At 37.7% G+C, this 27,902-nt stretch overlaps 3 protein-coding genes across 4 annotated transcripts; 2 read left to right on the top strand and 1 right to left on the bottom strand.

The window, feature by feature from the left end:
* Positions 1–660: 660 nt before the first annotated feature.
* LOC310737852 (protein CEBPZOS-like) lies at positions 661–4,785 on the top strand. Its single transcript, XM_083562571.1, has 4 exons — positions 661–780; positions 1,213–1,330; positions 2,239–2,283; positions 3,936–4,785. The coding sequence occupies exons 2-4, from the start codon at positions 1,213–1,215 to the stop codon at positions 4,016–4,018; spliced, it is 246 nt and encodes an 81-aa protein (XP_083418697.1). The 5' UTR covers positions 661–780; the 3' UTR covers positions 4,019–4,785.
* Positions 3,814–17,844, bottom strand: cebpz (CCAAT enhancer binding protein zeta). 2 transcript variants are annotated; one of them, XM_083562453.1, is made up of 17 exons: positions 17,559–17,844; positions 15,195–16,693; positions 14,407–14,635; positions 14,138–14,327; positions 13,734–13,822; positions 13,556–13,609; positions 13,370–13,472; positions 13,216–13,284; positions 13,067–13,133; positions 12,598–12,698; positions 12,252–12,312; positions 7,001–7,194; positions 6,873–6,905; positions 6,201–6,299; positions 5,271–5,341; positions 4,850–4,928; positions 3,814–4,208 (listed from the first exon to the last, which is right to left on the bottom strand). In XM_083562453.1, the coding sequence occupies exons 1-17, from the start codon at positions 17,718–17,720 to the stop codon at positions 4,057–4,059; spliced, it is 3,252 nt and encodes a 1,083-aa protein (XP_083418579.1). In that variant the 5' UTR covers positions 17,721–17,844; the 3' UTR covers positions 3,814–4,056. The 2 variants fall into 2 exon arrangements, with proteins under 2 accessions (XP_083418579.1, XP_083418580.1); XM_083562454.1 differs by having other exon boundaries at positions 6,201–6,288; positions 6,865–6,905; positions 17,559–17,780.
* Positions 17,845–18,123: 279 nt separating this feature from the next.
* Positions 18,124–27,863, top strand: ndufaf7 (NADH:ubiquinone oxidoreductase complex assembly factor 7). The gene is made up of 10 exons (XM_083563409.1): positions 18,124–18,475; positions 19,305–19,465; positions 19,747–19,827; positions 20,049–20,159; positions 21,339–21,552; positions 22,095–22,153; positions 23,965–24,078; positions 25,188–25,331; positions 25,643–25,816; positions 27,312–27,863. The coding sequence occupies exons 1-10, from the start codon at positions 18,385–18,387 to the stop codon at positions 27,537–27,539; spliced, it is 1,377 nt and encodes a 458-aa protein (XP_083419535.1). The 5' UTR covers positions 18,124–18,384; the 3' UTR covers positions 27,540–27,863.
* Positions 27,864–27,902: the final 39 nt, after the last annotated feature.

Below are 27,902 nucleotides of genomic sequence, written 5' to 3' on the forward strand. Positions count from 1 at the left end.
TTTCCTCAATGCTGGGAAATACAGGCAGATACTTATCCATCATGCAAAACCATCAGGGAGGCATCTGATTGGACCCAAATTTATTCTGCAGCAGGACAACGACCACAAACAAACAGCAAATGTCACTAAGAACCATCTTCAGCATAGAGAAGTAAAGGGGTCCTGGAAGTAATAGTTTTTGCCCTCACAGAGTCCTGATCTCAACTTCATTGAGTTTGTCTAGGATTGCATGAAGAGACAGAATGATTTGAGGCAGCCGACATCCACAGAAGATTTGTGGTTAGTTCTACAATTGTATTTATCAATAATATAAGAATATAAAAATATTAATATAAATAATAATGATAATAAAAATTAGTATTAATTATAATACTTATTATTATTATTATTATTATTATTATTATTATTATTATTATTATTATTATTATTATTATTATTCCTTAATTGAAATATAGTGAATAGAGATGCAATGGATGCAATGTATCAGTGGTTTCAAAAATATTTTTGTCTTAATAAGGCTTCCGTAATGCGGAAGCATATTTGTTATCGAGTTTTTTTTCCCCCGCCCATATTCCGAACATCCGGGCTTTTCAATGTAGAACTTCGATTGGACAATACTTCAACTTTGTAAATCAAAAACCGTGATGTAAAATCGGTCTGACTAATCAGTGTGTAGAAGGCAGATTTAATTAGCCAATCGTAGCGCAGAAGGCGGGATTTGTCGGAAAACAGGTGGGAGAAGATTACCTCGTGTGGCAGCGGGCAAATATACATACGAAGGTGAGACTGGAAATGCTTTAGTTATAAACACTATTAAAGATGTTTTCATGTAAATAATTTGCGAATATTTAAATTCTAATCTAATCAGAGTAAGAATGTAATTTCGTTATGCTTGGTTCCGTTTTGTCAGTTCTGACACATCGGAAACAAATTAACATAATTGGGAAAAAACAAAAGTGTCTTAAAGCAGGAAAATCACTAAATATGTATTACGTCAAAACCATGACTATATATTTTTTATATAATTTCTCAGCAATATTATATTCTAAGTAATGGTCATAAACAGGTGTCATTACACCAAATCGCCACAATGTGTCAGTATTCATCATTGTTAATTCTCATTCCCTGTTTGGAAACATTTGATAAGATACTTATATTTGTCACAGGACATACTGTGGTGTTTTATTTGTAATTGCCCACTCTACATTATAGATGGCACCCAAAACTATGGAGCCAGTGGCCAGGAAGGTCTTTAAAGGAGTGCTCTTTCTGGAGGTTCTCGGCGTGTTTGCAGCTTACGGGCTCTATTTCAGAATGAACACAAGTCGAGGTGACATACTTTTCCTTCTACATTTAGTACTTCATTGTAAAAACGGATTAGGGCTGCACAATTTGGGGAAAATGTCACGTTGCGATTATTGTGGTCAATATTGCGATATAATAAATGTTATCATGACTGAAAGGTTATCAAGGAAATTGCACACAGATTGCACAGAAATTTGTATTTGTAAAACTATAAAGGTTTTTAGAAATGTATCTTTTTTTTTGGAAAATGAAATAACATTTGCATTCATCCGCTTAATGATGCGCTGTGGCGACCCCTAGTGGGAGAAGCCGAAAGTAGAAGATTCATGTAAAAAAAAAATTGTTTCTCCAAGGCACATCTGAATGAAATAAAGCAATAAATAAAAACATTAAAAGCCCTTTAAATTGAAAGAATCTTGCACAGTTTCTCTTTCTGCTCATTGTTGGTGATCTTGAAGCATCTTATATTCAAATAATCCAAGATTTAGTGTTTTTTCGGCTACAGTTCAGTGTCGGTCTGCGGAAAATCTGAACCTGTTCTCAGAAAGTGTCAAGTTTATTCCTATAGCGCTTTTCACAACAGAGATTGTCTCAAAGCAGCTTTACAGAATTTTTAAGAGTTAAGGTGAACAATGTGTATTTATCCCTGATGAGCAGCCATGGTGACTGTGGCAAGGAAAAACTCCTTTAGATGTTATGAGGAAGAAACCTTGAGAGGAACCAGACTCAAAAGTGGAACCCATCCTCATTTGGGTGACATCAAGAGTGTGATTATATTCTTTAAAACAATACAGAACACTAAAGTGTCCACACATGCACTTATTTATTTGATTACCGGTATACATTTGCCCTCATGTAATCGCGATACAATGAATCGTGCAGCACTAAAACGGATGATCTTCATTGCCTTTTTTTTCTTCTTCTAACCCTCAGATTTCAGATGCACGATGAACAAACGCTTTCCCTCAATTCTGGAAGGTAAATTAAAAATCCATTAAATTTTGACTTCTTTTAACCAGCAGATGAACTGATTCAAACAGGGACAAGGGCACATAAAATGTTTTATATATGTATATACCATCATGAAAATTTAAATAGTTTCTTAGAATTTTGTGATTTTATGTAACAGGACACAAAAATCTTTTGCTCTCTTTCAGTTCTTAAAAGATCCTCAGGTGTTTTTACCACCACATGGCAGATTTTCACACACGGTTTCTCCTATTCGGCTTGATTTTTGCATTAAAAAAATAATGACACGATAATTGTCATAAATCTGAATGATACCTATTTCTAAGACCTGAGAAGGACCAGATCTTTAAAAAAAAAAAAAGGTGCACTTTTATATTCACATGACTGTATAGTCCTTTCCTTTTAAAGCACAAAGGCCAATTTGATGTATTTTTTTCTTCACATTAAATATTTAAGTGTGGGATAAAAGAAAAAAATCCATATGAAACAATTACGTCTGAATTTCATCTTTCATTCCCTGATATTTATAATTTAATTTATAGTATTTGTACAGCGTTTTTGAACAATGGACATTGTCTCAAAGCAGATTTACAGAGATAAATAGATAACGAATAGAAATGTTACATTTATAGATCCAATATTTAGAGTCATATCATTTTATCACTGAAGTTTATTCCTAATGAGAAAACCAGTAGTATAACCAGTAGTGTTATTGTCAAGGGGGAAAAAAACCCCCGAGCTGGGTTGCGAATGAAACCTTGAGGGAACCGAACCAGAGACAATCTGACATTCAAATGTTTTAAAATATTTGACATTTTTTTGTTGTTGTTTCGTCCTCCTTCCTTCACTTCAGGAGAAATGCATGGTGTTCAGGTCAGGTAATTAAATCATCCAGTCTAAAACCCTCTACTTTTTCTGCCTGATGAATTACAATTAGTTTTAGGAAATGAAAGCTGGAATCCTGCTTCATCTCAAATTTTCAATATGAAATGCAAATGTACTCAGTGTATGTATGTGTGTACATTTATACGCTTTGGAAAAGAGGTTGTATAGACTCAGGTTTTATGTTCATGCAGGAACAGGATTTGGTTTCTTCATTCTAGTGAGAGAAAATGTACCGATTCTAACAGCTGTATCATGCAAGTGTCAATCCTCAGCATTCAGTTACTCAGGACATGGGGTTTATAATTCCTGATTTCTGGCTCGATAAATCCTGATGTGTTCAGTTTAACTCCATTTATCATGCTGCTGAAAATTAGATATTTCTGTTTAGGCTAGGTTCTTAAACAATGTGTATTTGGGCTCAGTCAGAACTAATGACTTGGTACAAAGACAAGAAAGAAAGATAGAACTCTGCGCTGTTTCGTAAAGATCAGCTGTAATGTTTCATGTGATGGATTCTATTCATTCATTCGTTCATCTTCAAAACACTCAATGGTCGGAATTAAAATGGTGGATACAAATCTCAGAAAATCTGCAGGAATACACCATGAGAATGTCTGAAAAGTGTAAAAACAATTGTGTAGAAAAACAAAAACAAACAGTAAAATTACATTTATTACAAAATGCATTTCTTCACGTATTAAGAAGGTTTTGCCCCCAATGTAGCAATTAATGACTACAAACTGAAGCATTATTAAACAGCCTTTTATCTCCATCAGTTTATTACAAGTCCAACGAATGGGCCGGGAACTACGGAATCCGGGAAGCTGATCAGGACGCATGGTCGACTCGGCAGGAATAGACAGACATACTGACAGATACTCAAGAGAACGAGCGTCATCACTTCTTTCTGCCTCCAGTCTTTTTGCCTGGTCTTCCTTTCCCAAAATGTTTCCTCTTATTGAACATGGCCTTCTTCCTCCTGAGTGTCTTCACGTCACGTCCCTGGATCCAGTCATCACGCTGCACTTCCCATTTCAGCTGTTTGATACCTGAGGATGAGAAGCAGAAGGACAGACTGCTTTAGAAGACAGCACAATTACTTTTTCTATGGAAGCCTTTTTCCGCCACATAAAAGAAAATTTAGACTTTCTCGCAATTCCGATTTTATACATTTATTTTTTTCAGCCAATAGGGCGGCGTCACCCCCTCTTTAGTGTCCCAAATCTTTGCACATTAAAATGAAATAAGCCACAATCATTAGATCGATCTGCAAAATAATGGCTAAACTGACAGGACTATTTTAGGTGTGGTTTCACAAACTGCTGACGCAGCCATTGTAGCCTTGGAGCTAGTCTGCTATGTACACACTTTACATTGTAACAGCTAAAAATTGGCAGTAATAAAGTTGGAACTGTAAGAAGAAAAGAGTTGCAATTAGGCAAACTTTGTTTCTAACGTGGCGAAAATGGGCTTCTATACATTTTCAGATACATACATTAAACAAAAAGAATGAATATTGTGGTAAATAATCAGTGTACATGATTATTTACAGGTTTGTCACTTCACTATTGTGGAGTGATCTGGCTGGCATCTAGCCAAATTAATAAAATTAAAGTTTTCAACCTATGATTGTGGTTTTTTTTTTTTGTGTTCTTTGTTTTAGAAATTCAGAAAAACGTTCAGCACTTACTGGCTTTGTCTTTGTTAGCCATCGCGTTCATGCCGTTGTCGAACTTCATGTCTGTATTTTCGTCCAGCAAATCTCCAAACTGTAAGAGTAGGGATATTAAATCATTACACAGTTTAACATTATTTGGATTGAAGGTTTTCAGTAGACATTTTCATTTGCAATGTGTCATACGTGAATATACATCCAAAATATTGGTAAACTGCTTTTCTATAAGAGGAACAACACTATAGGCTGGGCTTGTAATAATCCACCAATCAGAATTGAGAATCATACATTTCTGTGGTATATCGTTATGCAGTCTTCACAAATAATTTACATAAAATTGTCTTTTAAAGCAGTGGATTTGATATTGACAAGTCATTATACTAAAGTGAGTTCAAATGGGGGGGAGGGGGTGATTGCATTTCATGAGTTGACTTACCTCCTCAGCTGCTGCAAACATGGCCGTGTCATCAATCTTTACTTTCTTTTTCTTCTTGCTTAGTTTGGAATCTGAGAAAGAACATATTCAACATTAAGATGCTTTCTGGTGTTCTCTCTAACTTAAAACAAAAAATTATTCGTCTTTCAGCTTCCTCCCATTAGGGTTGCCACATCGGATCCCCCTGTCCTCTACATCTGTCTCTTTTAAACCAACTACCCGCATGTCTTCCCTCACCACATCCATAAACCTCCTCCTTGGCCTTCCTCTTTTCCTCCTTCCTGGCGGCTCCATCCTCAGCATTCTCCTACTGATATACCCCATGTCCCTCCTCTGCACATGTCCAAACCATCTCAATCTCACCTCCCTCACCTTGTCTCCAAAACGTCCTACATGTGCTGTCCCTCTAATAAACTCATTTCTAATCCTGTCCATCTTTAATCACTCCCAACGAAAACCTCAACATCTTTAGCTTTGCTACCTCCAGCTCCGCCTCCTGTCTTTTACTTTGTCTCTAATCCATACAACATCTCAGGTCTCACCACAGTCCTGTAAACTTTCCCTTTCACTCTTGCAGATACTCTTCTATCACAATTAAAACAAAATTCATTCTGCATTTTAAAAAAAAGTTTGGAATTTAAATATTCATAAGAAATACTGTAATTGATACTTTATTTTCTCTTATACTTTTGTAGGCATTTCAGATGTTCATTGGCTTGTAAATAATATTCAGCCTATGGCTTTGTTAAACAAATCAAGGGTTTCTATACCCAATGCATCGTGTGTGTATATAAATAAATAAATAAAAAAAAACACCCTTTACCACAGATGCAGATATTAATCTCTGCACATAACAGTATAAACATTTTTATTTATTTTTTTTACTATGAGGGGAAAAACTGAATATATTACAAAAAATGCTTTACTTACAAAATGATTCAGCAAAGTCGAGATGCTCTGATGACTTCCTCTTGCCCGATTTGCTTCCCATGCTGACCCCTGCTGGTTCATCCACGTCCTTATCGAAGTCTGAACACAGAAGTAACCATTCGTTAACTTTTTTTTTTTTGCTGAAAAAATAATAATACAATGTCTTGCATAAGTATTTACACCCCCTGTGCAAGTGCTACATCAAAATTTTGGAGGATTAGAGGGAAATCAAGTGTCCAGGAGACTCTATGTACTCTATGTTCAGTTTAGACCAAGTTGGCTGAAACTTGATGCTGCTCATTAACCTGAGAACACAAGCCTCACAATGATTTGTGGTCATAGTGGCATTGTGCTGGGCTTTTCAGCAGAAAGGACAGGGAAACCTGGAAGAGACCTGAAACTTGTTGAAGGATCACCGTGCAACAGCCACAAGGTCCCTAATAATACTGTAATGCAACTCAAACACAGAACCTGAATGTGTCCATCAATCTAGTTGAGAACGTGTGGCAATACTTGGAAATATGGTCAAGGACAACAAGACAGCTGCTGTACATTTGATATATAAGTTTTGATACTTGGTATTGACTGTTGCATTTGAAACACGTGTACCTTCGAAAGTGGAAGTCGAACACGTATGAAAAAGAAAACAGTGAACAGAACTGACAAACTCACCATCATCATTGTCGTCACCCTCGAGCTCTGGTACTGTGAAATGCAACATGTTTCTTTTTAGCTTCAGTGCAACAGACAATAAATTAGCTTATGAGTTAACTGTGTGTATTGCACACACACACACACACCTTCGTCGTCATCGTCGTCTCCGCCCGGATCCATAAAAGCACCGCCGTCGTCTTCTTCTAGCTCATCTCCGAAGTCTTCCTCAGCCATGCTTCCCAGAGAGATCTCCTCATCATCCAGGTCTTCTTCTGAATCCATATCTGAATCAGAGACCTCACTGGCCTTCTTGCCCTTTTTGCTGCTGTTCTTTACATTGCTGCAAAAGAAAACGTCCATGAATTTCTTTGACAACCATTTATCATGTCGCATCATTTTTAGTGTATATCCTTTACATGTGCTAAATAGTTGCATTATTTAGAGCATGGGTCCTCAAGCGTAGGGGGTCTGTTAATTAATGTTGAATCACAAATAGTTTTGTTTTTTATAAAAACATCAAAATTATTAACTTTTTAAATGATTGTAATTATTACATTAAAGTTCTATTAAAATTAAAGCTGACGTTCATGTAAATGTATAATAGTGTAATGGCAAATCTATTAAAATAAGACAAGTTGTGATTTTATTTGCACAATATGTTTGCTATGATGCATAAATCTTTTTAAAAGTAAATGTAAAAAAAAAAAATTATATATATATACATACATACATACATACATACATACATACACACACACACACACACACACACACACACACACACACACACACAATGATGCATTTAGAACAATTGTCTTAACATAATATAACTAGCATAATATAATTGGTTTGTATCAGGGGGTCTCTGCCCCATGTCTTTATCGCATAAGGGGTCCTTGAACTGAAAAACTGATTTAGGGAAAGTACTGAATGTTTTCATCCCACCCTATGAATCTGCCCCGATATTACCATGTGTACATTTTGTTCTTTTAGGTTACCAGAAAGAGCTTCTATTAATTTCTAAAAACTTACAGAAATTAAAAGAAAATTAAAAAGAAATTAAAAAAAAGGTGTACTTCCTTCACTGCACACTATTATTTACATAAATAGTGAATACAAATGTGCACTTTTATTTGCATTACTTGCACTAGTGGCGCTCTAACTGGACTGGACAAGCACAGAGTCACTTTTACCTTTTTACTTACGTTTTTGTACAAGCACATGGACACTTTAAAAACAATTATATCACACTTTCATCAAGTCAATTTAATCTTTACTTCTGTCAAACATATCCATCCATCCATCCATGCATGTACATTTCTATACTTTTTTTTTTTGCTTGTGTATATATATACAGTGAGGAAAATAAGTATTTGAACACTCTGCTATTTTGCAAGTTCTCCCACTTAGAAATCATGGAGGGGTCTGAAATTGTCATCGTAGGTGCATGTCCACTGTGAGAGACATAATCTAAAAAAAAAAAATCCAGAAATCACAATGTATGATTTTTTAACTATTTATTTGTATGATACAGCTGCAAATAAGTATTTGAACATCTGTCTATCAGCTAGAATTCTGACCCTCAAAGACCTGTTAGTCTGCCTTTAAAATGTTCACCTCCACTACATTTATTATCCTAAATTAGATGCACCTGTTTGAGGTCGTTAGCTGCATAAAGACACCTGTCCAACCCATACAATCAGTAAGAATCCAACTACTAACATGGCCAAGACCAAAGAGCTGTTCAAAAACACTAGAGACAAAATTGTACACCTCCACAAGGTTGGAAAGGGCTACGGGGAAATTGACAAGCAGCTTGGTGAAAAAAGGTCCACTGTTGGAGCAATCATTAGAAAATGGAAGAAGCTAAACATGACTGTCAATCTCCCTCGGACTGGGGCTCAATGCAAGATCTCACCTCGTGGGGTCTCAATGATCCTAAGGAAGGTGAGAAATCAGCTCAGAACTACATGGGAGGAGCTGATCAATGACCTGAAAAGAGCTGGGACCACCGTTTCCAAGGTTACTGTTGGTAATACACTAAGACGTCATGGTTTGAAATCATGCATGGCACGGAAGGTTCCCCTGCTTAAACCAGCACATGTCCAGGCACGTCTTAAGTTTGCCAATGACCATTTGGATGATCCAGAGGAGTCATGGGAGAAAGTCATGTGGTCAGATGAGACCAAAATAGAACTTTTGGGTCATACTTCCACTAAACGTGTTTGGAGGAAGAAGAATGATGAGTACCATCCCAAGAACACCATCCCTACTGTGAAGCATGGGGGTGGTAGCATCATGCTTTGGGGGTGTTTTTCTGCATATGGGACAGGGCGACTGCACTGTATTAAGGAGAGGATGACCGGGGCCATGTATTGCGAGATTTTGGGGAACAACCTCCTTCCCTCAGTTAGAGCATTGAAGATGGGTCGAGGCTGGGTCTTCCAACATGACAATGACCCGAAGCACACAGCCAGGATAACCAAGGAGTGGCTCTGTAAGAAGCATATCAAGGTTCTGGCGTGGCCTAGCCAGTCTCCAGACCTAAACCCAATAGATAATCTTTGGAGGGAGCTCAAACTCCGTGTTTCTCAGCGACAGGCCAGAAACCTGACTGATCTAGAGAAGATCTGTGTGGAAGAGTGGGCCAAAATCCCTCCTGCAGTGTGTGCAAACCTGGTGAAAAACTACAGGAAACGTTTGACCTCTGTAATTGCAAACAAAGGCTACTGTACCAAATATTAACATTGACTTTCTCAGGTGTTCAAATACTTATTTGCAGCTGTATCATACAAATAAATAGCTTAAAAATCATACATTGTGATTTCTGGATTTTTTTTTTAGATTATGTCTCTCACAGTGGACATGCACCTACGATGACAATTTCAGACCCCTCCATGATTTCTAAGTGGGAGAACTTGCAAAATAGCAGAGTGTTCAAATTCTTATTTTCATCACTGTTTATATATACAGTGAGGAAAATAAGTATTTGAACACCCTGCTATTTTGCAAGTTCTCCAACTTAGAAATCATGGAGGGGTCTGAAATTGTCATCGTAGGTGCATGTCCACTGTGAGAGACATAATCTAAAAAATAAATCCAGAAATCACAATATATGATTTTTAAACTATTTATTTGTATGATACAGCTGCAAATAAGTATTTGAACACCTGTCTATCAGCTAGAAGTCTGACCCTCAAAGACCTGTTAGTCTGCCTTTAAAATGTCCACCTCCACTACATTTATTATCCTAAATTAGATGCACCTGTTTGAGGTCGTTAGCGGCATAAAGACACCTGTCCACCCCATACAATCAGTAAGAATCCAACTACTAACATGGCCAAGACCAAAGAGCTGTCCAAAGACACTAGAGACAAAATTGTACACCTCCACAAGGCTGGAAAGGGCTACGGGGAAATTGCCAAGCAGCTTAGTGAAAAAAGGTCCACTGTTGGAGCAATCATTAGAAAATGGAAGAAGCTAAACATGACTGTCCATCGCCCTCGGACTGGGGCTCCATGCAAGATCTCACCTCGTGGGGTCTTAATGATCCTAAGGATGGTGAGAAATCAACCCAGAACTACACGGGAGGAGCTGGTCAATGACCTGAAAGAGCTGGGACCACCGTTTTCAAGGTTACTGTTGGTAATACACTAAGACGTCATGGTTTGAAATCAAGCATGGCACGGAAGGTTCCCCTGCTTAAACCAGAACATGTCCAGGCACGTCTTAAGTTTGCCAATGACCATTTGGATGATCCAGAGGAGTCATGGGAGAAAGTCATGTGGTCAGATGAGACCAAAATAGAACTTTTGGGTCATAATTTCACTAAACGTGTTTGGAGGAAGAAGAATGATGAGTACCATCCCAAGAACACCATCCCTACAGTGAAGCTTGGGGGTGGTAGCATCATGCTTTGGGGGTGTTTTTCTGCACATGGGACAGGGCGACTGCACTGTATTAAGGAGAGGATGACCGGGGCCATGTATTGCGAGATTTTGGGGAACAACCTCCTTTCCTCAGTTAGAGCATTGAAGATGGGTCGAGGCTGGGTCTTCCAACATGACAATGACCCGAAGCACACAGCCAGGATAACCAAGGAAGTGGCTCTGTAAGAAGCATATCAAGGTTCTGGCGTGGCCTATCCAGTCTCCAGACCTAAACCCAATAGAGAATCTTTGGAGGGAGCTCAAACTCTGTGTTTCTCAGCGACAGGCCAGAAACCTGACTGATCTAGAGAAGATCTGTGTGGAGGAGTGGGCCAAAATCCCTCCTGCAGTGTGTGCAAACCTGGTGAAAAACTACAGGAAACGTTTGACCTCAAACAAATGCTACTGTACCAAATATTAACATTGACTTTCTCAGATGTTCAAATACTTATTTGCAGCTGTATCATACAAATAAATAGTTTAAAAATCATACATTGTGATTTCTGGATTTTTTTTTTTTTAGATTATGTCTCTCACAGTGGACATGCACCTATGATGACAATTTCAGACCCCTCCATGATTTCTAAGTGGGAGAACTTGCAAAATAGCAGGGTGTTCAAATACTTATTTTCCTCACTGTATATATATATATATATATATATATATATATATATATATATATATATATATATATATATATATATATATATACATACACATACACATATATATATATATATATATATATATACATACACATATATACACACACACACACACACACACACACACACACACACACACACAGGTTTTTTTTTTCACACAGTCAGATTATATTTTAATATACTTTGATAATTTTATTTATTTTTATGTTACTTTACACTTTTTTTTTATCTTGTATTTCTTTCATGTTTATCATGTTTATATGTTGGACAGTCTGTATGAATATGTATGTGACAAAATGTAATTTGAATTTTTCAAAGGTCTTGAAATGTAAATTTTAAAGAATATTAATATGTTAAATAATGAACATCTTCAGACAATGTCTCAACAACATTTACACTTTAACTGGATCTGGGTCCAAACTGGATCATGTCCCTAACCATACGTTCCCCTTCGGGCTGAATTTGTATACTGGAACTGTACAAACAATGATATTTTATGATGCATTAACAATGAGTTTATATTATTCATTTTGTTTACTTCTGAATAATGCAAAATCAGTCATTTTTTTATACATTTTGTTTCCAATAATTGTGTTGGGCATGTTTTCATATCAATATTAAAGATATATAATGTGTGTTTTGATTTTAAAAAATGAACTCAAACATCTAAATCACAGAAATTATGAGTAATCATAAGCTTCATATCTGTGCATATATTCGTTCTTACTAATAAATGAAATAATATTGAATATACTAATAGACCCAGAATTACTGTAATGTTTGCATAAAAAAAGGTCACGTACCCGGCAAAGTCCAGATCATCATCTTTAAACTCTGTGAAATAGTTGTCACTCTCAAAAGTGTCTAAAAGGGACAAAAAAAAAACCATTACTTAGTAAAAACATACTAATACATTCATTGCTGAATGTGTAAGCATTTCAACATCAATAATGCTTTCTGTTCTACACTTGGGTTTTTTTCCCACAGGGATTATTAAAGACACAAATGTAGTAATGTGGGTTAGAAAGAACTCTAGCTTAGTATTATATATTATATAATATTACATTTACACCATATCAGTATTAGTAGTAGTGAAGTTAACATGCCACATAAAATCTTATAAAGTCTTATTTCCTTCCTCTGACTTACTGAGCAGTTGGTCAAACTCATCATCCTCCACATCCTCAACACTTTCATCATCTCCACAAGGCTTCTTTAATTGCTTCTCTCCTTCCCGCTTTTTAAAGAACCTGAGAATCGAAGTAATAGTGTGGGAGATTAGACATGAACGATTAACCAGTCCTCAAACAAGGGAATTTTAACCATAAACAACATGGTCAGCACCTCCAAATCCACCAAAGGATTTTTTTTTTTTTTTATGAGAACAAAGAGAAAAAGATTTGAGACTGTGGGAAAAAAAATCCACCAAAAAAATACAAATTGTCCAAAATGAAAACAATTCCTGTAATCATCTTTCGTCATGCAAGAGAACACAAAAATACCTTTGCAATACTATGAAACAGGTTGAGAAAATGGTGTAAAGCTTAATAACACTAGTTTTATATTATGGGATTTTCTAATAGATTACATACATTCAGTGCAACACACACAAACACACCTGTAGAAGAACACCTCATCCACAGGGATCTGAGTCTCCTCTTTGGCCAGATACTCCTCTGAGTTTACTATAAAGCAGAACACACACACTATTATTAATGCCTGTGCAGATTTCATATTTCAAATACGTCCAGTTACTGAGAGACTCACCAGGTAATGACCGGATGTTATTCATGCTCTGTTTGTGCTTCGGCTGCATTACTGTCGCATGTGTGTTTTCTGAGGCGAAGGACAAATCAGGGATAAGATACAAATTACTCTTAAAGACTATTAAATTATAGAATTGTTAAATTGTGCTACTTACGTTTGCCTTTTGTTTGTTTGGGGTTTCTGAACACAAACCGATCCAAGAACCTGATGAGTGTAAAGTCCTGCAGAGGATCTCCAGAGTACTGGATGTGCCCTCCCTGATCACATACATTATAATATATAATAATAATCAAATAAATTGAATGTAAAAAGAATGACGTCACTTCACTGAAATACTCACATGTAAGATGGTTTTTGCGAAGAGAGCCACAGAAGGGTGGAAATGATCAGCAAGCTACACGAGGCGAACGTGCAGAGTAAGGAAAGATGAAGCAGATGTCAAGTTTTATGTTCATGGTCCATATAAGGAGCCATTTTGATATTTGGAAAAAATATATAATTTCCTAACAGCTTCTCACCTTCTGCAGCTCCCAGAGTGTGCTGTGATTCGCTCCACAGTATAAAGGGTTTCTGTGAATGGGGTCATACAGCTTCAAATCCTTGCTTCCTGCACAAGAGAAACCGACACCACCAAGATAGTGTGTGTAACTTAAGGCTGTTTTACAATGAGTGATGGAGATACAGCGAGAGACCCGAGAATCATATGGTTAGTGAAACATAACGCAAGAAACAGGGCAAGAGACACGGAGTCATATGATGATCACCCAATCCCAAGGCGAGGGAAATATGGTCATATGGTAAGTGACACAGGAAGGGACATCCAATCAAACGGCAAGGACACTCAATTAAATGCTGAGACACAGGAAGGGACATCCAATCATACAAGTAGTATACATTAAGTAACCAGTCTTATCATAGTTACCCTCCAAGTTTTGGTGATGTACCCATGATGCAGCTGGTTTGTTCTGCTGAGGCTTTTCACTCTGGCCTTCTTCAATTTTATCCGCATCCACAAACCTTTCTTCTTCATCATCATCATCAAAATTGTTGGTATTATTCTTGTCGTCATCCTCTTCCCCTTTAAGGTCCTGAAACGTCTCCTCCTCATTATCCTAATGAGTGATTACACGTTACAGTATAGCTCTTTAAGTGCAGAATAATACGACCCTAAATGACTAAGTGACCTCTTACCCCTTCTTGTAGGATGAGCTTAAGACCAGGTTTAGCCTTCATGACCTCGGAGATGAGGAAGAGCGCGCCGCAGGCGAACGTTGGGCTCTGCTCACAGCTCACCTGCAGCAGCCTCTTTACAAAGGCTTTAACACGCCGCAGGACGATGTCGGCTTTCAGAGATTTGTACAGCAGGTTAAGGAACATGCTCTGCCTCGAGCTTACTGACAGTCCAGGATCTAACAGCTTCCTGTAGAAAAAACAACCACAGTTGTGCATATTATACAACACATGGACAGCTGTACTTAATGTATTTGCAAGAGCTGTAGTGTTTGTTCTTCTCAAGACACATAAAAGATCAATATTTTTTATAAATGTCATTATACAGTACGAGAGCGGCCTCTAGAGGCGAATCACTAATGCCATGAGCTGTTTGTTGAAGTTTATTTTATTTTATTTATTTTGGATGTAACGTTTTCATTTATTTGGAGTGTTACCTTTGTTTTGTTTCAGTTTGAATGCATGTCTTTTATTTTCCTCATTAATATAATTAATATATTCATATTTATTTCATTTAGCACATTTTCATGAATCAGTACCGTCTTATATTTGTAATAAATTTTAGTAATTATTTTATGGATTTTTTTTTTTTTTATCCATGATCCTTTAAAAAGAAAACGGTTGATTAATCGGTTATTGGCGAGTAAATCCAACCCAGCTATTGTCTACCTCTAATTAAAAGCACTTCTTCTCTGGCTATTACCTAAAATTAATTAGAAATGAATCAGAAGCCTGCCGCTGGTGCTTACTTGTAAAGGGCGACGTAGTAGCGATCCGACACACTCTGCTGAGAATCCATAACCTGGAAGAGCAGCATGAGAGCTTGTATAGCTGTACTGAACTTTACAAGATGCACCACTTTAAACAGTGTGTCCAGCTGCTCCCGGACAGTCTCATCTCCGGCCTTGGTGTATGGATATGCCCTGTTCACACCGCTCAGCAGAGCGCCCAGCATCTTAGACTCCACCTCCTTCTTCTTGATGCAGAGACGGAAGAAGCTGAAGTAGATAGTGATAAGTTTGCTTGCGAGATCGACCTCGTCGTGGCTCAGCATCACCTGATTGAGGAAGCAGGCGGCGTAATACTGAGCCTTGCTGCTTATATTGGGTCTGAACATCAGACGCTCGACTTCGGTGCACACCACCGATTTCATCAAGGGGTGCTTATGGAGGAGGGTCTCCAACAGATAAGATGCCTTCGAAGCGATTTTGTAGTCCGGATCTCCCAGTTTGTTGACGACATGCATCAGCAGAGCTTTTTCCTGCTCAGGCCGATTGCAGAGCAGCTCGTGAGCTGTGGTCAGAGCTTTCGTTTTGGTGGCCGGAACAGAATCGTGAGCCAAAGCGTCTAAAGCTATTACAAACTCAGTCAGTTGGAGCTTGAGAAGGTGCTCAAAGTACCAAAGGATTAGGCGCCGGTCTCGAACATCTCGGTTTCCACTTGCACGCTCCTCTAGCTGGTCGATCGGACGCTGAGAGAAAGTCTGAAGCTTCCGATTCTCTGGGAGAAGATCAGACAACAGCAACTCTCTAAGCGTGTCCAAAGCCATGAGACCTTGCCTACGACTTCCTTTCTTCTTCATCATAACAACCAGGCTCTCGATGTGCTCCAGACAGTGTACAGGAGCGTCCTGGATGAGCACAGTCATGGCCGCCATCCTGTCTGCCAGAGTCCCAGTGGAGACGACGCTCTTCATCCAGACCGTGTTCGCGCCTTTCTGCAGGTTTTTCTTGCTTTTGTAAAGATTCATTTCGGCCTCAAGCAACTTCTGAGCCAAAGCCTTGTACTGAGAAACCAGCGATTCGTCCTGATTAGACACGCTCATCTCAGATGTGTAGTCTACATCATACCATTTTCCTCCAGGTTTGACCAGAAGCACCTGCCGCGGGTAAAACTCAAAAAGGTCTGCTTCTTTTTGCTTGGCCTTTTTGCTTGATTTTTTTCCCTCGGTCTTCTTCGCCTCGGCTTCTCGCTTCGCTTTAGGCGTCTCGCAAGACTCTACTTTAGGGGCTTCTTTTTTTTTGCTCTTCTTTTCCACACTGGGCTTGGAGTGTTTCTCTTTATCTTCAGGCTCATTCTCATCATCATCATCACCTTCAACAACCTGCTGGTCTGCATAGGACCTGATTCCCAGTTTCTTAACGAAGTCTTCCAGCTCGCCGTCCTCCAAATCATCGATTGCACCTTTCTTTCCACCATTTACCAGCTCTTTGCTGTCATCAACTGCAGTAAGCATCACGTAGTCTGCCTGTGAAGAAATCAAAACGCAAGTAGGTTTGAAGTGTATCTGTCTTGTACCTTATCAGACATATAAAAAGATGCAGAAGCAGTTGTGGAAAAAACAGGTTTCAGAGTTCTTCATAAAGCGCAAATCCTGGTAGGCATTATAATATGGAACATGTTATTTAATAGGTCTGTGTAAAACTTCCTGTATGTCTGGAAACTGGCTTAATTTTACTAAAACTTATATAACATACATCATGTTTGACTTTTTGGAACAGATGTATAATATTAATGGACATAAATAATAGCAGGCACACTTTCCATGCATGTTTCTATAACTGAGAATATATGAATACACATATATATATATATATATATATATATATATATATATATATATATATATATATATATATAACATTGTATTTAATTAATTACTTAATGAAATTAATATAATAAAGGGTGTTGCATTACCTTGATTTTATTTTTTATGAAATATTTTAAGATAATTTTACATATTTAAACAAGCAGCCTTAAATTTGTTTAAAAAAATGTAAACTTGTGACATTCACAATTCGTAATAATAAACTGCTAAAACAGCAAACAATAATGTCTTGCATTTCTTCCCCCTAACTATATTGAAATTGAACCGAACCGAACCGAACCGAGATTTAAAAAAACCGAGGTACGTACCGAACCAGGACTTTTGTTTACCGTTACACCCCTAATAATTTATTATACATTTCTAAAAATATATATATATATATATATATATATATATATATATATATATATATATTAGTATAATTATCTTGACTACAACTGCGCATGTCTCAGGTTTCCACGTGGGGACACGAAGGAGCTGGTAATGAAACCCACAGGGCTTTTACCTTAGTGCCTCCCAAACGCAGCACATCATCCAGGGTAAGTTCATCTTCCCCATTCTCATCTCCTCCATTCCCGGCTTCGTCGTCTCCGTTTTCACCCGCGTCCTCGTCATTTTCTTCGAATCTTTCCGCTTTCTTCGCTCGCCTCTTCCCTTTCGGAGCCATGCTGGAGTGAGACAAATCAACACGTACCGGCTCAGTCCTAAACACCACCCTATGGACTGCAAAGTGCACTACAATAAGGGGCGAAATAGTCCTATTAAACACCTTAGATAGTGCACTTGAATAGAAAGTAACGATACTTTGGAACGCAGCCTTGAGAAGGTTCAGGTCCTAAAAGACTGAAAGTTATAGCGAATTATTAAGTAGATTTAAAAACAAATATAAACAAATATAAAATTATTATTAAACGTAACTTGAATTATTTCATGTTTTTATGTTTTATTTTATGCTTTTAAAAGTGTTAATTAACAAACAAGCCTAAATATTTCTTTTTGGTTACTAGGATTTTTTTATGACGCGGGTCAAAAAGTAAATGATCCAACAAGCGCAAGGGATTGTATAACCTAAAGACCAATCAGGTTTAACGAGGTGCGCATGCGTGTTATAGGATTTTGACACCCCGCTACATGCTGATATGAACATAACTTTGCAATGAGATATACAGGTTAAATAATAATAAGGTTAAAGGAAGGGTATTTATGTTTATTATCATTATCGAAATGTTTATTTATGTGAAACAATGCCAGAATAATCAGTTTTAATAGATCAAAACGGTGTAGTCTGAGACTGTTCAACTGTAGTGTACATTAATCAGTGATACTGTAGGATGAACCTGTTCACCAAAGAAATGGGGACAATTCAGAAGATGATTAACATTACTAGGACATCAGTACGATTATTTGCCCCAGCAATGAATGGTAAGGGAGGGTTTAATACCCATTATTAAAGGTCGACCGATAGTGGATTATACCTATACCGATATCTGAGGTTGGATCGTACTTACCGATAACCAATTAATCAAACGATAGTAATGAATATTGGATGAAAAAAACACTTAATTTCAAAACAGTACTGAAATTTATTAAGAAAAAAACCCAGTACTGAGTCACAAAAATGTGCAAAATAAAATAAATATGAATACACTAAGTATTCTAATAAATATTTAGAAAAATAAAAGAAAAAAAACTAAAACAAAAAGTAAAACTCCAAATAAATGCAAACAGTTGCTTCGAAAATTCATAAAAAAACAAACAAATAAGCAGCATGTGGTGTCAGTGATTCGCCTCTAGAGGCCGCTCTTATACTGTATAACGCAACCCGGAAAAACTAATCAATTGGTCCCCTGGTGGTCTAGTGGTTAGGATTCGGCGCTCTCATCACTGCGGCATGGGTTCAATCCCCGGTCAGTGAACTAACCCCAGCCACTCTTAGTGCCGGTCCCAAGCACGGATAAATGGTGCGGGTTGCGTTAGGAAGGGCATCCAGCATAAAAATATGTGCCAAATTAAACATATGAATGATCCGCTGTGGTAACCCCTAACGGGAGAAGCTGAAAGAAAGTTTATTCCAGCAATCAACTATCAGGGCCGATTAATCGACCAAACTGACATCTACTGATCCTTGTTTTCCATTTACAACCTGCAATAAGTGCACAGTCCTCTATAGCTCCTGCTCTTAATCTGTTACATTAGAATTTTTGAGTTTGCGTGCGACTTTCTATTTACTTTAAGATTTTATATGTTTCAGCCCAGTGGACCGGGATCCTGAGCCAAAGCTGTTCCAGGTCCGTGTCGGGGAAACAGGCTCCTAATCCCTCAATGCTGAAGCACCTGGTGTCCAAAATTACAGCTATAGGTCCCATCACGGTGGCTGAGTACATGCGTGAAGTCCTCACTAACCCAGTCTCGGTATCTGTCTCACATCATTGTGTTTACTGTTTATTATGTGGCATTTCTGCTTCTTTTACAGAATTCTGCTGCAGTTTTGTGCTGCAGCACTCTTAATTTGGTCAGACGGTATATCTTGCCTATAAGAAAGAAAAAGCTGATAGAAATCAGAGACTTCGTGAGGTGTTTTTTTTATAGAAAAAAATAATTAAAAGACGTTAGTGCATGATGTAGTTGACGCATCACACCACCTGTTTATTTTTTTTTTTTAACAAACATAACATAATACCCATCTTTTATAGGGATATTATGTGAAGAATGACATGCTGGGAGCTGATGGAGATTTCATCACATCGCCAGAAATAAGTCAGATTTTTGGAGAGGTTTGTGATTTACTTTCTACAGCCCTGTTCAGCTGTTAGTTTGTAGAGTTTTACCATAAATGTAGTCAGGCTTTGAGTATTAAAAGTAATATTGCTTTATTGTACATTGTTAAATAATGTCATATTATTATATATAACAAAATCATTTTTGTATTTATATGTTTGAAGCAAATAAATCTTTCCAAATAATATTGTTCCCTTGTGTCTCCCTCTCCCTGTAGTTGCTTGGTATCTGGTGTGTAAGCGAATGGATGGCTGCAGGAAAACCCAAAACTTTTCAGCTTGTAGAACTCGGACCAGGCAGAGGCTCCTTGACCAGTGACATCCTGAGGGTAAAAACTGCAAGCGCTTCAGCCATCTCTGAGAAAAACGAGTTTTAATTAATCCCCAAACTTAAGCCAAGCCTGTGGGTTCCTCCAAAGCCCACACTGGTGTCTATAGAAAATAATGAAGTGAGGCTCATTTGTGCTTTATAAGTAAGTGATTACTCCTGGCCAGAGTTGTGCAAGATGCCCAGTTTTACCCCAGGAACACTGGGTGATCAATACAACTAATACCTGAATAATATAATTTTATGCACTGAGCTACCCTTTCCCTGAGTGTTGTTTTTTTTTTTTAACATCATTTTTTTAATCACTCATAGTTAACTGCAGTAAAAAGAAAATGGTACATGTTTGAGTTGAACGTTTTAATTTCTATTACCTTTTTTCTTATTGCTTTTTTCTATTCTCAGGAGTCTCAAGTCTTGGTAGAACAGTAGAGGGCACCCTTGAGCAATTTGCTGGTTTCGCTCCCCATGTATATGTTTGAGTTCTTTGCCACATTATTCCCATCTGAGCAGAATAATCTCTCTCTCTCTCTCTCTCTCTCTCTCTCTCTCTCTCTCTCTCTCTCTCTATATATATATATATATATATATATATATATATATATTAGACTTAAGATGAATGAATAGATTGAGTGACATACAGTAAATACCCAATTTCCTTACCGTAAACCTTAAGCAGTCCCGCTTTGGTTGTTGTAGAGCACAGGCCAGGCTTTTGTGGCAGAAGTTCTTCAGCACCAGCCTTTGACACAGAACTGATGAAATATCTGCAATGTTCATTAAAAATGGCTGCTGCTTTGCTCAAACCCACAAATGAATGAAGTGCCTGTGACAAGGAGTCTGAGACTTTTTTTTTTTTTTTTTTTTAAACATTGTCCAAGCTTCGAGAAAGCAGATTTGATGTGATTACTGTATACCCTGATGCTTTATAATACAACACCACATCGTCCTATTGTATTCAGACTAAATATCTTATTCGAACTTTTGTTTAACATACTGTACATAGAGAAACAGAGGAACACTGGTTCCTGTCAGGGGTAAACCAGAGACCATACAATGGTTGCTGATTGCATTCTTTTGGTTCTAAAGTATATCCTCTCATGTGGATAATCATGTGATGTGTTTCTTTTAATTATTAACAGTATTTTTTCCAACACACTGTATGTGTGTGTGTGGGCTGCAGGTCTTCAGTCAGTTGCAGTCAACTCTGTGTGGAGTGTCGGTGTCTGTTCACCTGGTGGAGGTGAGCCCGAAGCTGAGCGAAGTCCAGGCTCACTGTCTGGCAGGAGAAAACACTCAGGTGTGTGTGAGTGATGATAAATGTGTGTACCGCACTGGCACCACCCACACTGGCCTCCCTGTCTCATGGTACCACAGAATAGATGACATTCCCAGAGGTATGTGCAAGTTCATGGATTAATATTAAAGTGTGTGGGGTTTTTTTATTTATGTACTTCATCTGAAGTGAGTGTGAGAGGGGCCCCCTAAATATAGGGACTTGATAAACTGTATAGTGTCTTTTTAATAAAGGGTTTACATTTTTAAGAATTTGTGGTGCGTTGGTGCATAAATTACATAAAAAAATGAACTTCTTACTGATTTGTAATTGAATGACAGAAATAAATGGCAGAAATTGTCCTTAGACTTTCATTATATTTGGACAAAACATTTTCCCTCAATCTAAGGTAATGTTTAAAAGGATAATCAGGTATAGAATTGAGGCATGTGTACAGAAGAATCTGTGGCTGTTGTTTAACATTTTTATCTCTTGTGTAATACTTAAAGAGCAAAAACAAAAGTTGCTTGTTTGTGCAAAAAAATAAATAAATTAATGCATAGAAATGAATTAATACATAGTGTAAGTAGTGTATGGTTGGAAAAAGTAAACTACAAAATTCACACTGTGTTTTATTTATTTTTTATTATTGTTATCCAACAGGATTTAGTATATTCTTGGCACATGAGTTTTTCGATGCTCTGCCCATTCACAAATTTCAGGTAAGTAACATTTGAAGACAGGCATGTATGACAGAATGTAATTTAAAGAGCAAAAGACACCATATAGTTGCAGTGTTTCAATGTGATATGTTGGTAGAGCTGAGACTCTTCGAAAGTCTAGTGTTCATTAGGATGCCTTATTTCACCTTGACCCTCTGATGTTGCTGAGGAATAGTCAAAACGCCAGGTGTTTCCGTCTTCGAGCGTCTCCGTGTGCGTTTGCCACCGATGTTTTTGTATGGCGACGATTTCTATTTCATCTTCGATACACCCATGAATTAGCTGATGTAGTTTGCCGATCTTCTTGAGTGTTCGGCCGTTGTAAGTCGATATTATTGTGGCTGACCTTGGTGAAAACAGGGCCTTCGGGTTTGTGTTCCGTAGATGTTGATGTTGTTGTTTTTGTCTTCGAATGACCGTTGCATTATCGAGATCATTTGCATGCCCTGTCATAGACTGAGATCTCTGGTCAGATTTCAAGCAGCGACCAAACGAAAACGGGTTTTTTAAAAATAATTGAGGGTTTTTAACTAAAATTCGGGTGATTAGCCCTGGATTTGAACCCTGGTGCGCGGTAAGAACTGGCTGCACCAACGATAGCAGATTTGGTTCTTCGAAAAATCCGGCCAGACAATCCGCTAGACCTCCAGATACAACGGAGGCAACTTAGATATGTCGGTCATTGTCTACGCAAACCAGAGTTCGAGCTGATCAACAAGTACGTTCTCGATCAACTATTTGAAAGACACCGGCGAAGAAAGCGTGGTAAACCAAAGCTTCTCTACCCGCAGTACATAGGCAAATTGATCAACAGTGAGATACCACCAACAGTTGACGAAATGAGAACAGCAGCAAGAAACAGAACAGAATGGAAGAAGATTGTTGACGCCTGCAAACCACAAATATTTGCAGCCGACTGATAAAGATTATGATGATGTTGGTTGTGAGTTATGATCATTGTGTAGATTAGGCAGAAACACTAACATAGGCATATAAATCATAAATAATTTGGCTTGAAATTTTGTGGACACAAAGCTCCCATCACTTCCTTGTACATCATATTCCTGTACTTAAAATTACTCAAAGTAACTACTGTTGCACTCCTACTTGAGTCAAAGTGCAAAAGAATTCGGTTGTAAATAGACTTAAGCATCAAAACGTAATAGTACTGACCTACGAGAATTATATTAGAATAATTGATACGACCTTTTTAATGAGGGTGAGTTTCTATAGTTATTGACATACAGTGAATAAACACTTACTCCACAAACACACTCTCCAGAACCAACGCTTAAGGGTCTCACCACGGTTTTTCATTTAACGCTACAAAGTATCGAGGATCGACACGTTTTTTCTGGAATGTAGTGGATTAAATGCAAATTGGTGAAACATTTACTGAATTAGAGGAAGCGGGTACAAATACTTATCGACTGTCCTTCGCTATGCAACACTAAGTCAAAAAAATAGAAATATCTATATTTATACAAAATCTTAATCCATAAATTAATCGATTTCACAGACATTATCTTGTTTTTTTCTTTTTATAAAATTTTACATTTTCTCAGTTCAATCATTTGATATTTTTTCTATGAATGAACTATGGGTTTTTGAGATTTGCACATCATTGCATTCTGTTTTATGTACATTTTACACAGCATCCCAATTGTATCGGAATCCTATTAAAACAAGTAAATCAATCAGTTTGACAGACAAGGAAACGTTCTGCCAATAGGTTTATGTACTGCAACTCTTTGACTTATACTGAAATTGGTGTCATTCATGATTAATTATTGTGCTTTTAATTCATAAAGAGAACGGAGAAGGGTTGGAGAGAGGTCATGGTTGATATCGATCCTGAGAAAACTGATAAGCTCAGGTTGGTGGTGTTTCCTGCTCCCACTCTCGCATCTACGACACTCATACAAGTAAGTAGGCGAATACTTTAAAAGCTCATTTATAGTTAATGTACTTTGTGGGACAAAACTTTTCATTTTGAAGGCTTTATGCCACATCAATGACCAAATCTTTTATTTTTCACACCTTCTGATTATCTGCACACTTCCCTTTTACAGCACTTCTACAGATGTTGCCCGATCATCACTAATGAGCAAAAAAAAAAAAAAAAAAGGGCAGGGCAGAGCATCAGCCTGTCAGTTATGCTAACATTTTTGAAGAATATAGATATTTCCTCATGGAATCAGACTCTGCAACATCTGGTTTCTATTTGAGGCACTCATTTGAATCATAGATGAGAGAAGTGCTCGAGTTGGTGGTGTATGTGTAGACTGCCAGAGGTTTACATCATGTGTGCATGCCTGCTTTAAAGTCATGCCGAATAGTTTAATAACAGGAGCCTTCATGCCAAATCTGACCTCATGCAGTGCTGGTGCTGTTTGAATATGGAATTTGGTCTCGGTTCTTTTCATTCCAAGTTTTAATTGAGGAGAACCTTATACTTGGTATATTTGGTATTTTCTTGTCTAATGACATAACAGATTGAAAAAAGCTCTAAATTAAACTAAATGAATTGTTTTTTTCAATATTAAGAACTTTTGTTGCTAATCAAGAAGCTAGCCAGTAAAGGAGGATTTTAGCTAGCTAACTTGCATGCCTTGTTGACATCTATAAAGGCGTGGCAGTGTAAAGATGTCATTGTCAGGAATATAATATGTATGCTGTAAAATATGGGTGTGTACAACATGCTTCCATTTCAGGAGTTGCCATGTATCTAGATTGCACTCAGACTCAAAATCTAATATAAAGATGAAGGATTTTATCACTTTTTGCTAAGATAATAATTTCTGATCACCTGCTGTATTCAAGTCACATTGAAGTACGTTTGAAGAAAAAAAAAATTCAGTCAGATTTACTGTTGCATACTATCACTGTTGCATTAATCTCATTTGATGTTATTTGCACAAGATTAAGGCTTTTAATACCAGCGATTCCTGTCTTTTAATGTCCTTACAGGTTGTTTTTCATGAGCTCCCCCTTTCATGTTGTCTTCGTATCACATATGTATATCATTGCACAGGCGGATGAGCAGCGGCAGCACGTCGAGGTTTGTGCAGAAGGCGGAGTCATTGTCCAGACGTTGGCTAGGCGGGTCTCTGAGGACGGGGGTGCAGCACTGATCGCAGACTACGGCCACAATGGAACAAAGACAGACACATTCAGAGTGAGCTTCCTGCTAATGAATAGTTTAGTCAGCCTTGTGTGTAATCGATGAGCCTAATTTACTCCATCTGCCTTTCAAACTAGCGAACGAAGGCCACATGCAGTATGTATCTGTAAGAGTAATTCAGCTTCAAGTTTACAGTTATTACAAATGTATACACAAAAACGACTTGCAGATTTAAGTACAGCCTCGTCTTCCTCACACTGTGTAGAAATAACACAAAATATATACAATATGATATGATCTATCCACAAACACTCCTAATGACAAATTCTCCATAGACGTTCACTAAGACTGTTATTCCTTTTAAGGGTTTTAGAAGACACAAACTCCATGATGTGTTGGAGGCACCAGGCAGCGCAGACCTGACTGCAGATGTTGATTTTAGTTATCTCAGGAAGATGGCTGGAGACGCGGTGGTCTGCTGCGGACCCATCACACAGAGGGCATTTCTCAAAAACATGGGCATCGACACACGCCTGCAGGTCACTAATCACACACCCGACACACTCCATAATGCACGAATTATGCTATACACTGACGGTAATACATAATCACCAGTGTAAACTATCAGACCGGTCATTTGAGCTCTGCTGGATGACCTGATTACTGTCGTTCATACGGTTTTTCAACAGTACAGCTGCCAAAATATATTAAATACAGGCCAAATGAATGACTCTATTATAATATCAATATCAAATCAGGAGCATTTCAGTTCAAATGCATGTTAATATTAATAGATTTGCGCAGACGGAGCTAAAAATCACAAAAATATCTTTGTTTTTATCGTTGTCATTAATGTAGAGCCCAATTTTACATTTTCTAATGATTTTAGAATTTCAAATTGATGCTTAGACTGCTGTTTTTTTTTTACATTCTGCATCATTCTGACTTAGTGTACACTGTATAACCAAAAGTTTGTGGACAACTGACTCAGTTTGTGCTTTTTTTTTAACATCCCATTCCACCCCTATTTGCTGTTATAATAACTTCCACTTCTCTGAGAAGATGCTCCACTAGATTTTTAAGTGTGGCTATGGAGATTTTTTTCATTCAGCCACAAGGATGTTAGTAAAGTCAGGTAGTGATGTAGGTGAGGTGAGGAGGCCTGGAGTGCAGTCAGCCTTCACATTCATCCCAAAAATGTTCAATAGGGTTGAGATCAGAACTCTATAGGAGTCCAATTAAGATTTTACTCCAATGCATGTTAAGCATATCTTCATGGAGGTGGCTTTGTGCACAGGGGCATTGTCATGCTGGAACTGGTTTAGTTCTGCTAGTTCAGATGATGGAAATTGTAATACTACCACATTTAAAGGCGTTGTATACGGCCTGTGCCTCCAACTTTGTGGTAGCAGTTTTGGGAGGAACCACAGTTATGGTTGGAAAAGGCCGGTGTCCCATTACTTTTGTTCATATAGTGTTTTAATATCCTTCCCTAAGTCTACTCTTTTAAATTTCCTTTACAAAAATCCTTTATTTAATTTCAGTAGCTGATTGATGCCTATCTATGATTATCCATCACAAACTCTCATTTGTCCCATTTCTTTTCTTCTTTTTTTTCTTTTTTTTCTTACTTGCACATTCTAATTTTTGATCCTTTTTTATTTATTTTTATCATATCGGTTATTCTAACTGAAAGTTGGGCTGTTTTTCACTTGTACAATTTGCGATGTGAAAATAAAATTATAAAATAGAAAAATAAAATAAAATCGATTTCCAAAATACTGTACCATTAAGCCGTCACGTCAGCATGTTCCTCTTGGAAATGGAATGCACTGTTGTTCCATATTTTCCATAAATAATTTACAATAAAGAATCTTTTGTGCTTTTTAGATCCTAGATTCTGGTTTAGGTGAGCAGATTTGTGTGAACTTTTTTCTACCCACAAATACGGTGCATGATCTGTTTGTCGATTTTTCTGTATCATGCTCGAGTATTAAAAAATACAATTCTGACCACTGTGGTGGTTTGACACAGGTCCTGCTGAGAAGCTCTAATGACTCCTCCACCCGAGCTCAGCTTGTGCATGGCTACAGCATGCTGACTGATCCGGAGAAGATGGGCCACAGGTTCCAGTTCTTTTCGCTGTTGCATCCTAGTCGCCTGGCTCAGAAGAAGGAGGAGGAACTCGTCATGCTGAAGAGAAGGGGGAAGGGCACGGCTCCGCTTCCTGTTGCTGGATTCACTGAGCTCGGCCTGAACTGATAGTCGACTCAAAATAAATCACTTTTTCACTGTAATGCACTGCACAGCAGACATCTGTACTGTTATTGTGTGTTTATCAGGAGAGAAATGTGCAAGACAGTACAAGAAGAGTTAGATGATGAATTATATTTGCTACACAATACAGGTGTAAAACACACTTTACCATCATCCACCATGAAAGAGAATGGAGAAGCTTGGACCAAATAACTGAGCACTTAACAGACTTGCAATGACGACACTGGTTTTACTGCAGCACCAGTTTTTGCCTTAAAAGTCTACTAGAATGTGGAATGTATAAAATAAAAATACACAGCGCCATCACCATTTATAGATCATTTCATACCCTTCTATCTACGGGATGTT

The sequence above is a fragment of the Silurus aristotelis genome (genome assembly GCF_946808225.1).
Source record: "Silurus aristotelis genome assembly, chromosome: 15".
NCBI classification, from domain to species: domain Eukaryota; kingdom Metazoa; phylum Chordata; class Actinopteri; order Siluriformes; family Siluridae; genus Silurus; species Silurus aristotelis.